This window comes from Cavia porcellus, unplaced genomic scaffold (assembly GCF_034190915.1).
Source record: "Cavia porcellus strain 051 isolate PalLab524CR breed Dunkin Hartley unplaced genomic scaffold, mCavPor4.1 scaffold_8, whole genome shotgun sequence".
NCBI classification, from domain to species: Eukaryota; Metazoa; Chordata; class Mammalia; order Rodentia; family Caviidae; genus Cavia; species Cavia porcellus.
Window position 1 is genome coordinate 41,637,933 of NW_026947491.1, and position 12,133 is coordinate 41,650,065.

The window sequence follows — 12,133 nt, forward strand, 5'->3', positions numbered from 1 at the left end:
AAAATATCTGATAAGGTTATTAAAATACTTCCCCCTTTTCAACAACATGTTTGAGTAAGTCCAATTTTTCTTCAAATACTTCAACTAAACAATACAACCCAATAGACTGAATATAGAGGCCGGTGAAATCAATTCAGCTGTCTTCTATTAAGTCAGAAATTAAAACAATTCACCAAAATGTAAAATAAATGTTGTTCTCATTAATTTTTTTTCTGGAAAATATTTTCCAGTACTGGAGATTAAAGCCATGGCCTTTACCCTGAGTTATATCCCCAGCCCAGTATTTTAGACAATGTCTTAAGTCAATCAGTTAGCATGACTGAGCTTAAAACTGCAATTCTCTCACCCTAGCTTTCTAGAGCCATAGAAGCCAGGCATAATCAATATGTATTTCTTAAACTTCTTAATTTTAATTTCAAGTATGATGAACAGAAGCCTCCCTGGGGTACTCAATAACTTTTGTTTGAGGCAGGGTCTCACTGTACTTTAAGGTTGGCCTTGAAATTGTGGTAATCCTCCTGCCTCAGCCCCACATGGGCTGTATGTCCACCACAATGACTGGCTCAGTAACTTTTTTTTTGGTACCAGGGATCAAACTCACAACTTCGTGTTTGCCAAGCAGGTGCTTTTTTGTAGCTGAGCTAAACCTCCGGCCATGGCTCAGTAACTTTTTTTTTGAGTTTTTTTTTGGTACGGGGATTGAACTCACGACCTTGCACTTACCAGGGAGGCACTTAAGCCCCTGAGCTAAATCCCCAGCCCCAGCTCAGTAACTTTTAAGAGTGAAAATTAACCCTAAAGAAAAAAATTTGAAAAATTGTTAAACTACACTAATACTCTGTGTGGTGATTCCCAACCACGTCATTCATTCATTCATTCATTCATTCATTCATACTTGGGCCCTTGCACTGAGTTACAACCCATGTTTTTATTGTGAGCCTAAACTGCATACACTGGGCTCAAATTTGGGCTCCTCCTACCTCACCCTCACACAATGGTGGGATTATAGGTGTGTGTCCCCACATTTAATTGTAAGTGTATTTTTGAGTAAATTCTTAAAAGGATTCATTTTGCACAAAGTACTTTAATTTTCAAGTTCAATATACAACCAAACCCAAGATTTCATTTCTTTCCTGATCTATAAGCAAGTAATTTTTGTACTTTCCTTTAAGGACCATAAAAAACATGGATAAATTTACTGTTGAAACAAAGCAGAAACCCAAACTTAAAAAAAAAAAAAAGAATTTCTACAATACATACTCTCCTAACCTTGACAAAGCACACACTGTATCAGACTATCATTCTTTTTCCATTTTAGCAAAGTTATCTTCACCTGGACCTAGGTATGCTCTGGTCTTAAAGATCTGAGTTACGATTAATATATTGTATATTCTGATTAAGACTACTAGGTACTGTGAGGAAAAAGCAGAATTAATATCTAACTTACATCTGATTCCAATAAAGGCAATAAATCTTCAAGTAATAAATCATTACTTAGAGCATATAAATATTAACTGTTTTGGGTTGACACAAACTAAGACTAACTTGAAATTTATGGGGAATGGGTGCTAGAGATTGAACCCAAGGCCATTCATGTGTTCTACCACTGCGTTATATCCCCACCCTAACTTGGAGTTTAGTTAGAACATTTTACTTTTTATGAAGAAGGTTCAGGAATGTAGTTGGGTAACTGTGTAGAGGTCCTAAACCCCTTGCAGAATATTTATGACGTTTCTACTACATTTCCAACTACACATTATACATGTATGGCCATATTCTAGACATGTATATGAAATATGATCAGATTTCCTTCATCTTCTTCAACCAAAACAACCCAATCTTACACACTCAATTCAAAAAATGATTATGAGAATCTAGCTGACTGATATTCAGTCAACTTTTGGGATTTGCAAAAGTACTAAACAACACTATTGTTTTTGTTTGTTTGTTTCTGAGACAGGATCTGGCTATGCAATTCAGGCAGCACTTGAACTCATGAAGCCTAGGCTGGCCTTGAATTTGTAGTGATCCTCCTCTCACTTATCTGTCTCTCTCTCTCCGCTTTTTTGAGATAGGGTTTCACTACGCAGTTCAGGCTGGCCTTGAACTCACATTGTAGCCCCAAGCTGGTCTCCAACTTGCAGCCTCCCATCAATTTTATTTTTTGCTTTTTTTAGACAGTGTCTCACTGTGTAGTTCTGGGTAGACTCAAACTTGAAGTGATCTTCCTGTTTCAGCCTCCAGAATGCTGGAATCACAGTGCTGAGATTGTATGGCTACCATGCTTGGCTGAACTCAATTTTATTAAAAAATAAATTACTTTCCATTAAAATGCTACCATGCATTATATATATATATATATATATATATATATATATATATATATATAACTTTCCATTAAAATGCTACCATGCATTTTATATATATATATATAACCCAAAACAGTTAATATTTATATGCTCTAAGCTATATATATATATATATATATATATATGCCTTGTGCATGCAAGAACTCTATCACTGAGCCACATCACCAGCCCTATGATTACTTTTAGATAACTAAATACACATTTGAAGTTTTCTCAATTTTAATTTTTAATACAGGAAATATTGATAGATATAACTATCATAAACAAGAATTCTTTAGGGTTTTGAGTAATTTTTAAAAGTATTAAGTCCTGAGATCAAAATATTTAAAAATCTGTTGCTACAGTGCATAGGAATTTTAGGAGTCAAAAAGAAAATTACTGTACCAAGGTCACAGTGTCAAAAGCAGAATCAAGTTTCAGAGTCATTAGTCAACACTTATTGACTAGCTAATAGCAATGTGGTAGAGACACACAACTTTGCAGAGGAGATAAGCCTGTAAATTGAGCCCAATCTGAAGGTCCTCCCCAAAGAACAATTCAGTTAGGACCTACTGACAATAGTTCCATTCAAGACCTTTGAATTTTTCTCTTCGCATTCTAGCTTTAATCTGCTATTATTCACTTACTCAGCTCCTTTACTACAAACACGTTACAGACAATATGAAAGAAAAAGGGAATATGAAAACTATCTAGAAAAAATTATCAGGGACTGGAGATATAGCTCAGTGGTATACTATTTGCCTAGCACATTTAAAGCAAAACCATGGATTTGATCCACAGCACCACACAAACGGGCAAAAAATCAAAAAAAACAAAACAAAACAACAAAATAATCAAGATTACCTAGACAGAAGCAAAAGCAGAAGCAAAGGGATCTTCGGTAAGATATCTTTCTAAATGTGGGTGTATACATAACTTCTGTAAATTCAATCATTCTAATATACTAGAATAGTTTATTAAAATGAACTCATGCTACAGTGGCAGAATAGACTCATTCATTTCATTAAATACAATTATGACTTTTTTGGTGTGTATGTATTGCACTGGGGATTATTAAATCCAGGGCTTGTGTATTCTAGGCAAGTGTTCTAACACTGAGCTACAAACCTATCCCTTTTTAAATTCTAAAATTCTCACTAAATTGCCCAAGCTGCACTTGAATTTGTAATCCTTTTGCCTCAGCCTCCAGAAAAGCTGGATTACAGGTGTCCACCATCATATCCAGCACACATTTTAAAATGGATGAATAATAATATAACTTAACATGTTTGCTTAAAGTTGAAACACACACATATACATATACAGGAGACAATAAGTAATGAGGGAAAAGGCATAATAAAAAGCTCTCTCAATAAATTTTTATGGTCTTTCGTAGTCCAAGAGATAAACTGTATGTCAGAGAGACACTAAGTCTAAAGTATTTTAGTTACCAATGTAAGTACTAAATTTATTTTTTTCCAAACTTGTATAACATCTTGTACTTACACTTTATCACACTGTATTTTAATCACTGATTTTTCTGGCTCTCTCCCTAAGGGTAGAAACCAATCATCTTTTTACAACCTTTCAACACAGTCTGACATCTGGAATACACAGTACTAAACTCTCATCAACTAAAAGATTGAAGTATTTTAAGGAAATTTGCCACCTGTAAGGAAGAAAATAAACTTCAATTTTGTCATTTTAGGTCGTCCGATAACCTATCAGCTTCGTGTTTATTAAGTGTAAAAGGTCGAAGAATGGGGAATCAGTAGAAATTCAAGTTAACCAACTTTAATAGTCTATGACCAAACATTCCCAAGAAGAATTAAACACAACCCCAAGAGTCTGATTACTTTAAGACCCCCGTGCCTATAAATTGAAACTTCCAGTATTGACATTACCCAAAACTAAAGTCTACAAGAAATATTCTTTCAAAGAAATCTTATATTTTACAAAACGATATAATGGAGTGTGATTATTCTCCTTGTCTTACCAGGTGTGTACAGTTCCCTATGTACATTTAACTATCTGAAAAACTTGTATGTTTACAGATCATTGACTACTGAGCAGACACATAAAAAACAGAAAGCAGAGCAATGGTTGGCTAGAACCACCCTCAACTGAATATTACGCAGAATAAAAAATCATTTAAATCATTCAGGGAATAATTAACATTTTAAAATTCCATTTTCTATAATTTTTTTTAGAAAGACCAGCTGCTTAAAGCAAGGTGTAATCTCTGTACTACTTTTTGGTTATAAAGCTTAAATCAAACATGAATTTACCTTAAAATTCTCATCAGCACTGCCCAACAGAAATGGAATGTGAATCACATAAACAATTTTAAATTTTCTAATAGCCACTTTCGAAGAGGAAGCATGGTGGTACATTCCTGTAATCCCAGAACTTGGGAAGCTGAGGCAAGAAGATTGCTATGAGTTCAATTCCAGCCTGGGCTACAAAGAGAGTTCAAGGCCAGCCTAAACTGCACAGTGAAACCCCTTCTCAAAAAGACACACACACACACACACACAGACTACATAGTAAATTCAAGACTAACCTGAACTACATAACAAGATCCTGTCTCAAAAAATAAAATAAAATAAACAAGTAATTTTGATATTTAAGATAGCCACACTCTTTTGTCTTTGAAATTCAGTGTGCACTTTACAGTCATTAATACTTCTCAATTCTGACATCACATTTGGAATCCCCAAGAGCCACAGATAGCTAGCTATGGGTTTACTATACCAGACAGAGTAATCTAGATAATTTAAACCTTTTCTATCTAGGAAAACTAGTTATTAAAAATACTTTTATTTTTTACATTAGAAATGGTTATGGTGCTGGGTGTGGTGGCTCATACCTGTAACCTCAGTACTCAGGAGGCTGAGGCAAGAGGACTGCCATGAGTTTGAGGCCAGCTTCGGCTACATAAGCAAATTCAAAACCAGCCTGCACTACATAATAAGACCCTGTCTCAAAAAATAAAATAAAATAAAATAAAGAAATGATTGTGGTTAACTCCTATAACTTATTTACTTACCTAAGGTAAAAAAAGGAGGACCTGCCTGGCAAGCACGAGTTCCATCCCCAGTATCGAAAAGAAAAAGAATAGATCCAAGTACAAAGATGTCAACTTGGTACATTCTTTAGAAGTCAGTTTTTATCTGGCTAAAAGTATCTCTGGAGAGGACATCAAAACAGATATATCTCAGCCAGCCCACTCTATAAAGAAGGTATATATTTTACTTCTTCCCTTCATTAATCTCTTCTTTATCTATTTAGAAAACCTTAGTTTTCTGAATCAGGAAGTGGCCACAGCAAAAATATCTGGCGTTTCTTTTCAGTGACGAATATATTGTCTCCAGGGATAAGTCAGGAACTAGACAGACCTCAGGCATGAGAGTACTGGGTTGTCTGGAGAGCATCAACGCCCACTGTGCAGAAATGGCTGGGGCATTGTTCCAGAAAGAAGAGACGCAGAAGGCTTCTGCTCATCTGGAACTTATTAAGAGGTGAGCTTTTAGATAAGGGAAGAGTCATGTAGTCATCTTTTCTAATCTCACTTTGCTGGATCTGCAAACCTCATAAATTCTGGGATTTATGAATCAATAATGCTGAACAGAATACCTTTAGGAAAGCAGTGGAATAGTTAGAAGCTATTACCATTCTTCCCAAAGCCTTTTTTCCTCTCTAGAGGACACAGTAATACTTGACCACAATGCTGTGACATGCCATGCATCTGGGAGGAGGACAACAGGTCTATCAGAGAGAAACTTTTCTTCCACTCATCAAAATGGGGAAAACAGGGAGCGTATGCAGCAGAAGCATCAAGCTTACAAGAGGAAAATGAAAGGAATATTAAGAAATGTGCACAAGACTGGGGCTAAGTGCCTGGCTGGCAAGCGCAAGATCCTGAGTTCAATTCCTAGTACAAGCAAGCAAGCAAGCAAGCAAGGAGAAAAAAAGAAAAAAAGAAAAAAGGGAGAAAGAAAGAAATGTGTGCAAGAAAATGAGTCACTACTCTTGCTGTTGGTTACGTGACAGGCAAGCAAATAAGCTTGTTCAGTCCTAGGTGACAGACAATGGTACTTTTGACACCCCAGTGATGCTGCATTTAAAATAAGTACAAAAGATCTAGGCATGGAGAAACATGCTTATAATCTCAGGATTTGATATTGAGGCAGGATTGCTGTGAGTTTGAGACCTGCCTTGGCTACACAGTGAGTTCAAGACCACTCTAGGGGCCAGGAATACACTCAGGCACTGTGTCTACTTGGCAAGTGCGAGGTCCTGAGTTTGATTTTTGATTTTAAAAAAAAGGCCAGTCTGAACTACAAAGTGAGACCTTGTCTCAAAAAACAAAACAAACAAACAAGAATGGTAATAAAGTAAGTACAGAAGGTAGAACTGGAATAAGAAGCAATGCATTGGAGTATTTTCCCTTTGGATGCCCCAAAAGCAATATATCATTCACAAAAGATTCTTCTTCTGCAACAGAAAGATTCTACTAATAATATACTCAAAATAAATGAACCTATATAGGTGTCACACACGTCTGTAATCCCAGAACTCTGGGAGTCTGAGACAGCAGGACTATAAATTTCAGCCCAGCCTGGGCAATTAGTCACTTAAGGAGGAACTGTCTGAAAATAAATTTTTTTTAAAAAAGGAAAAAAGGATTGGGGATGTAGCTCTGTGGGACGGACCTGAGTTCAATCTTCAGCACCGCAAAACTAACCAACCAACCTATACATACACCTAATGGCATCAATATTAAGACTCAAACCTATTTGATTCTAAGGAATAAGTATTCAAGGAACTGGCTAGTAAGTTTCAAGTTTACCTTTAAAATTTAGTTTAAATCAGTTTCAAGTTTACCTTTAAGATTTACTTTAAATCAGACCCAACAGATCTAGTTTAAATTATTCTTTAACCTGAGGGTTTCAATAAATAACATAATATCATGAAGCACTAAGTGGAAGAATTTTTGTTTCTCTTATGATAGGGTGGGTACAGGAAATAGCTTGAGTATGTGTGTAAGGAGAAGGAGGAAAGACAGAAGCTGTAGAGAAAATACATAGAATACAAGTATGGTGAATTTTAACAATGGAGACAAAGAATTATAATCCCACCTCATTAAAGCAAACATCTATTTCAGATAGAAGATCCACATTCCAGGTTATTTGTTGGGCATATGAGTAGCTGGGTGCCATTTCACTAAGCAATGGCTGATCATGTGTTATAAACAACCTAGTGTGCTTAGCACAGATCACCACAATGCAACCAGAGATCCACAAGGAAAGTCTCTGTTCTCTGATAGGTAATAATTGTATTTACAGAATTGCTTCTGTATTCTTCTATTTTTCTTGGTATGTATTTATTGATTAATTTAGGAGCACTGGAGATTGAACTTACGGCCTTCGCAATGACCACATTCCCATCCCTTTTTATTTTTGCTAAACTGCCCAAGTTAGATTTGTATTTGTGATCTGCCTACTAGAGTGCTGGAATCATAGGTATTACAGAAGTGCTCCATCACCTAGCTTTTTTATTTATTTTTTGCATTGCTGGAGATCAAATTCAGGGCTTTCTGCATGCTATGCAAGTGCTGTACCTCTGAGCTGCTCACCTCTAGTTCTTTAGCAAAGTAAATAGCTAAATACATCTTATTTACGGTAGGACACTGCTTTTCAAGTCATCCCTATCAGATGAGGTTGCAGTTTTCTAGGGAATATGAAAAAAAAAAAAAAGTAAATGTCATTGTGGTTTATGAGAAGGAAAAGAGTAAAAAGCAATTGTAAAAATCTATATTTTTGACAGATTCCTAAAATAAGAAAGAAACCATTTATTAAGGGGGATCATATAAGGCTCATTAAAATATATATACACTTTGAGCATCCTTCAGAAAAATACATTAAAATCAGAATACGAATAGGATTTGTTCACCAAATCCTGAAACTCTAGGAACAAGAGGTTAAATCTTTAGTATAAAGAATGTTAAAGGAATAGAAAAATATAGCTGTATCATACAGAAGTAAGAACCCTGAGGTAGGAAAAATGATCTGGTTCTAGCCCCCAACCTCACCCCTCCTCCAGATAATATAACCGTAGGACTTCTAAAAAATTTTTATTTATGTATGTATTTATTTTTAAAACAACTTTTACTATGCAACCCTGGCAGGCCTCAAACTCATGGTAATCCTCCTGCCTCAGCCTCCTGAGTGCTGGGATTATAGGTGGGTACCAACAAACCTGGTTTTCTGCAAAATACTTTTAGTTTATTGTCTGTAAAAAAGATACTGGAGCTGCCTTTTAGCACTCTATGACTATTATGAATCACTTCTAGAAACCAAATAGATGGGATATAAGCAATGAAAAAAAGGTAGAAAAGGTTGTGTCCTAGTATTTCTTTTTTGTTTGTTTGGTTTTTTTTTTTTTTTTTTTTTTTTTGTCTTTTTTGTTTTTATCGGTACCAGGGGTCAAACTCACAACTGTCTGCTTTGCAAGGCAGGCGCTTATGCCGCTGAGCTAAATCCCCAGCCCCGTGTCCTAGTATTTCAAATAGGATTTGTATTACACTTTAAGAATGGCTTCTAGACCCTTTATGGAAGACTGGAATATGAGAAGAATTGGTAATTCAACAGTCAATTGTCATTACTGAGGTAAAGGGTCTTAAAGGAAAACAAAAGAGCAAGCTTGTTTCTAGGGTTAAACTTTCCTAACAGCAAGCATGAAATAAACAAGGTGCCCCTCCTTATTAGCCAAGAAATATCATACTAGAATGCTATCAGCTCAGTATTTCTATCCAGTCCTACTCCCTTGACACTAAAGCACCATAGAAACATTCAGATAGAATTCCCACAGGTAAAGGATCCTTTCCAGTGGCTCTGCCAGGAGATATGTCTTCAGCCATCTGGAAGAATCTTTGGAGTCTGAAAAAATACACAAAGTCATATAAAATTGTTGTTTATAAGTAGCAAGCTATTTTACCATTATGTAAGGAAATTACATATTGGTATAAATATTTACAGGAAATATAAAAAATCCTTCCCTAAGACAATAAACCTTTTCTGTCCTGAATTATGTTTTCCTGTATAGTTATTACATTTCCTTTCTTTTTTCAGCCCTTATGGATGGATACTAAAAACATCTGAATCTAGTTAACTCCTAAAACAGACAAGTGATTTGTGCCGTCAGTCCAGGATTACTAATACAACAACTATATTTTTTAAAACTGCAGCCAGCTAGGAGTAGTGATACATTCTTGTAATCCCAGCACTTGGGAGGCTGAAGCAGGAGGATCCCTGCAAATTGGAGTCTAGCCTGGGTTACATTGTGAGTACAAGGTCAGTCTGTACTATAAAGCAAGACTGTCTCAAAACACAAAATGACGACAAAACTCACGTAAGTTCCTGAGACATTTAGATGTTTGTGTTTCATTTGCTGCAGCTAAAAAGCATCTTTATTTTTGCACTTGGTGGAGCACCTTTTGATGATGATAAATACTATGAACAAACAGGATGACTAGCTATGTATCAGAAATATTTTAAAAGATTTTTGTGTCAGAAATAGACAAACTGGCTGAGGCAGGAGGATTACTGCTGAGTTCGAGACCAGCCTGAGCGACAAAGTGAGCGCAAGGCCAGCCCTAACTGCATAGAGAGACCCCGTCTCAACAAAAACCAAAAAATAAATAAATAAATAAATAAACAATAAAAAAAAAAAAAAGAAAGAAATAGACAAACTAAGTAATCCAAAACATATTAACTTTTTAGAGAGTAAAACATTATTTTGTCTGAAACGCATTTCTAGCCTAGAAAGGGCATTCCTGAATTCCAGTCATTTCTGTTTTGGATGAAAGTGGACACAACAGGACAGTGCCACACTCATTACCTCAGAACTATGCAGAAAGCTGTTTCTTTTCTGTAGTTTGAGTAAGCTTGATCAAAATCCACGTTATAAAATCACCACACCACATCCGCAATGATTTTCCAGCAGATTAGGGCTCACCACACACAGGTGAAATCGCTTTTATCAAAGAGCACACGGTTGGACAAAGTATGTTTCGATTTTTCTAACCCTACAAGTTGGCTCAACCAGCTGTCCCCTAATAAGCCCCCGGGCCCCATCCCTCTTTCCATCTCTGGCTTCCGAGGCCTGTTCTGCAGTTCATCTGACATCTTCCCATTCTTTGGGAGCCTCAGGCTCCAACACGCCCTATAACAACTACATTAAGTTATTTTGTCATACGACAACAGCAAAGTACATGAGCTGACAAATCAGGGCTGGAGGCTTAACTAATACGGTTTCCCTCGGCTCCTTCACTCTCCGCAGCTAAAACGCCCTCACAAGTCTTAGGTTCTCCCGGGCCTGCTCCCTTCGCTCGGAACTGCTGCCCGAGCCTGCGGTGGCCCTCAGCTCTGGCTCCCTTCGGGTTCCTTCCCGTTCCCCGCGTCGCGATCCCCGCCCGAGCTCACGCTCACCCTGTTTCCCGATCTGAAGGGTCCTGGAGGCTGGGCGGCCGCCGAGCGAACCCCAAGCGACCCCTGGGATCGAAACTTGAAGGGGCCGAGAGCTCCTGCCGTCCCTGCCTTCCTCCCTCCCTCGGCACCTCCGGAGCTCTGGCCGCACGACCGCCCTCCGAGCATCCCGCCGCGGCCTCGCGGCGCCGGCCCCGGCTTCCGGCTTCCTCCTCAGTTCTGCTTCCCGCCGCCGGCCGAGCCCGAGCCCAAGCCCGAGCTCGAGCGCCGCGGTCCCGGCCGGCGCCCCGAGGCGGCCCCGTCCTCCCCGCCGCGGACTCACCGCTCGAAGAGCAGCCTCACAGAGAAGATGCCTGCGGCCAGCGGGAAGGCAGACAGGATGTGCCGCGCGCGTGGGTAGCCGTGGCCGTGGCCCTGGGCCTCCAGGTCGGCCCAGCTCACGTTCTGCGGCAGCCAGAAGCTCTCGCTCCACAGCCAGCCCCACAGCAGGCCTAGGGCTCCTGCCGCCGCAGTCGCCATCTTATGCCCGCCCTGCGGCCACCGCCGCCAGCGCCGCCACTCTCTCAGCTGCAGCCACGGCCAACGGGACCCGCGGGGAGGCGGCCCCGGGGCGGGGCCCAGTCGGCGGCCACCCCCGCCCGGCCCCTTCCAGGATGCGGCACCATCCGGCCCGCAGCCTCCGCGAGGCCGCGCCTCTTCACGCCCCACCTCGCCCGCGCCCGCAGCACCTTGGCCACCGCGGGCTGGCGGCCTCTCGCGCGGCGCTGCCCTCCTTCCAGCCCCGTCTTGGCCCGCACCGCCACGGCTCCTCGACTCCAGTGGCCCCGTGTTTGGGGTCAGGCTTCGCCGCTTCCTCCCCAGCACTCCAGGGCAGCCGCGGTCCGTCAGCCCCAGCTCGCTTCCAGCCCAGCCTTCGCTGGGATCTCGCTGGTGCCTCCTGCCTCCCTCCACCACTGGCATTTTAAAACTCCCAGTGTCTTCCTTCTTGCCTTTCTGTGAGCTCAACCCATTTCACCTCTTACTCCCTTCAAAATCATGATCACTTTTCCTCTGAAAAAACTGACTTCAGAAAGTCGTTTTATTCTTCTCACAGGGAGAAGAAAATGAAAAGCAACACGGAAAGGGAGTCGCCCAAAGGAAAATATGAAGGCAGCAAAATAGGCTGGGAGTGGTAGCTCAATGTTAAGAGCGTGTGCTTAGCAGGCAGGAAGCCCTGGGTTTAATCCCCAGCACACACACAAGTTGGCTAATATTTAGTGACGTTTACTATGTGCCAGGTACTGCACGGAACATTTT

At 39.8% G+C, this 12,133-nt stretch overlaps 1 protein-coding gene across 3 annotated transcripts in view; it reads right to left on the reverse strand.

The window, feature by feature from the left end:
• Positions 1-11,496, reverse strand: part of Cers5 (ceramide synthase 5) — a 29,870-nt gene extending 18,374 nt beyond the window's left edge. For all 3 annotated transcript variants that reach the window (XM_063254727.1, XM_063254728.1, XM_063254726.1), the window contains exon 1: positions 11,160-11,496. In XM_063254727.1, coding sequence (XP_063110797.1) covers positions 11,160-11,356 — 197 coding nt within the window. In that variant the 5' untranslated portion in view covers positions 11,357-11,496. The remainder of the gene's footprint in view (positions 1-11,159) is intronic.
• Positions 11,497-12,133: the final 637 nt, after the last annotated feature.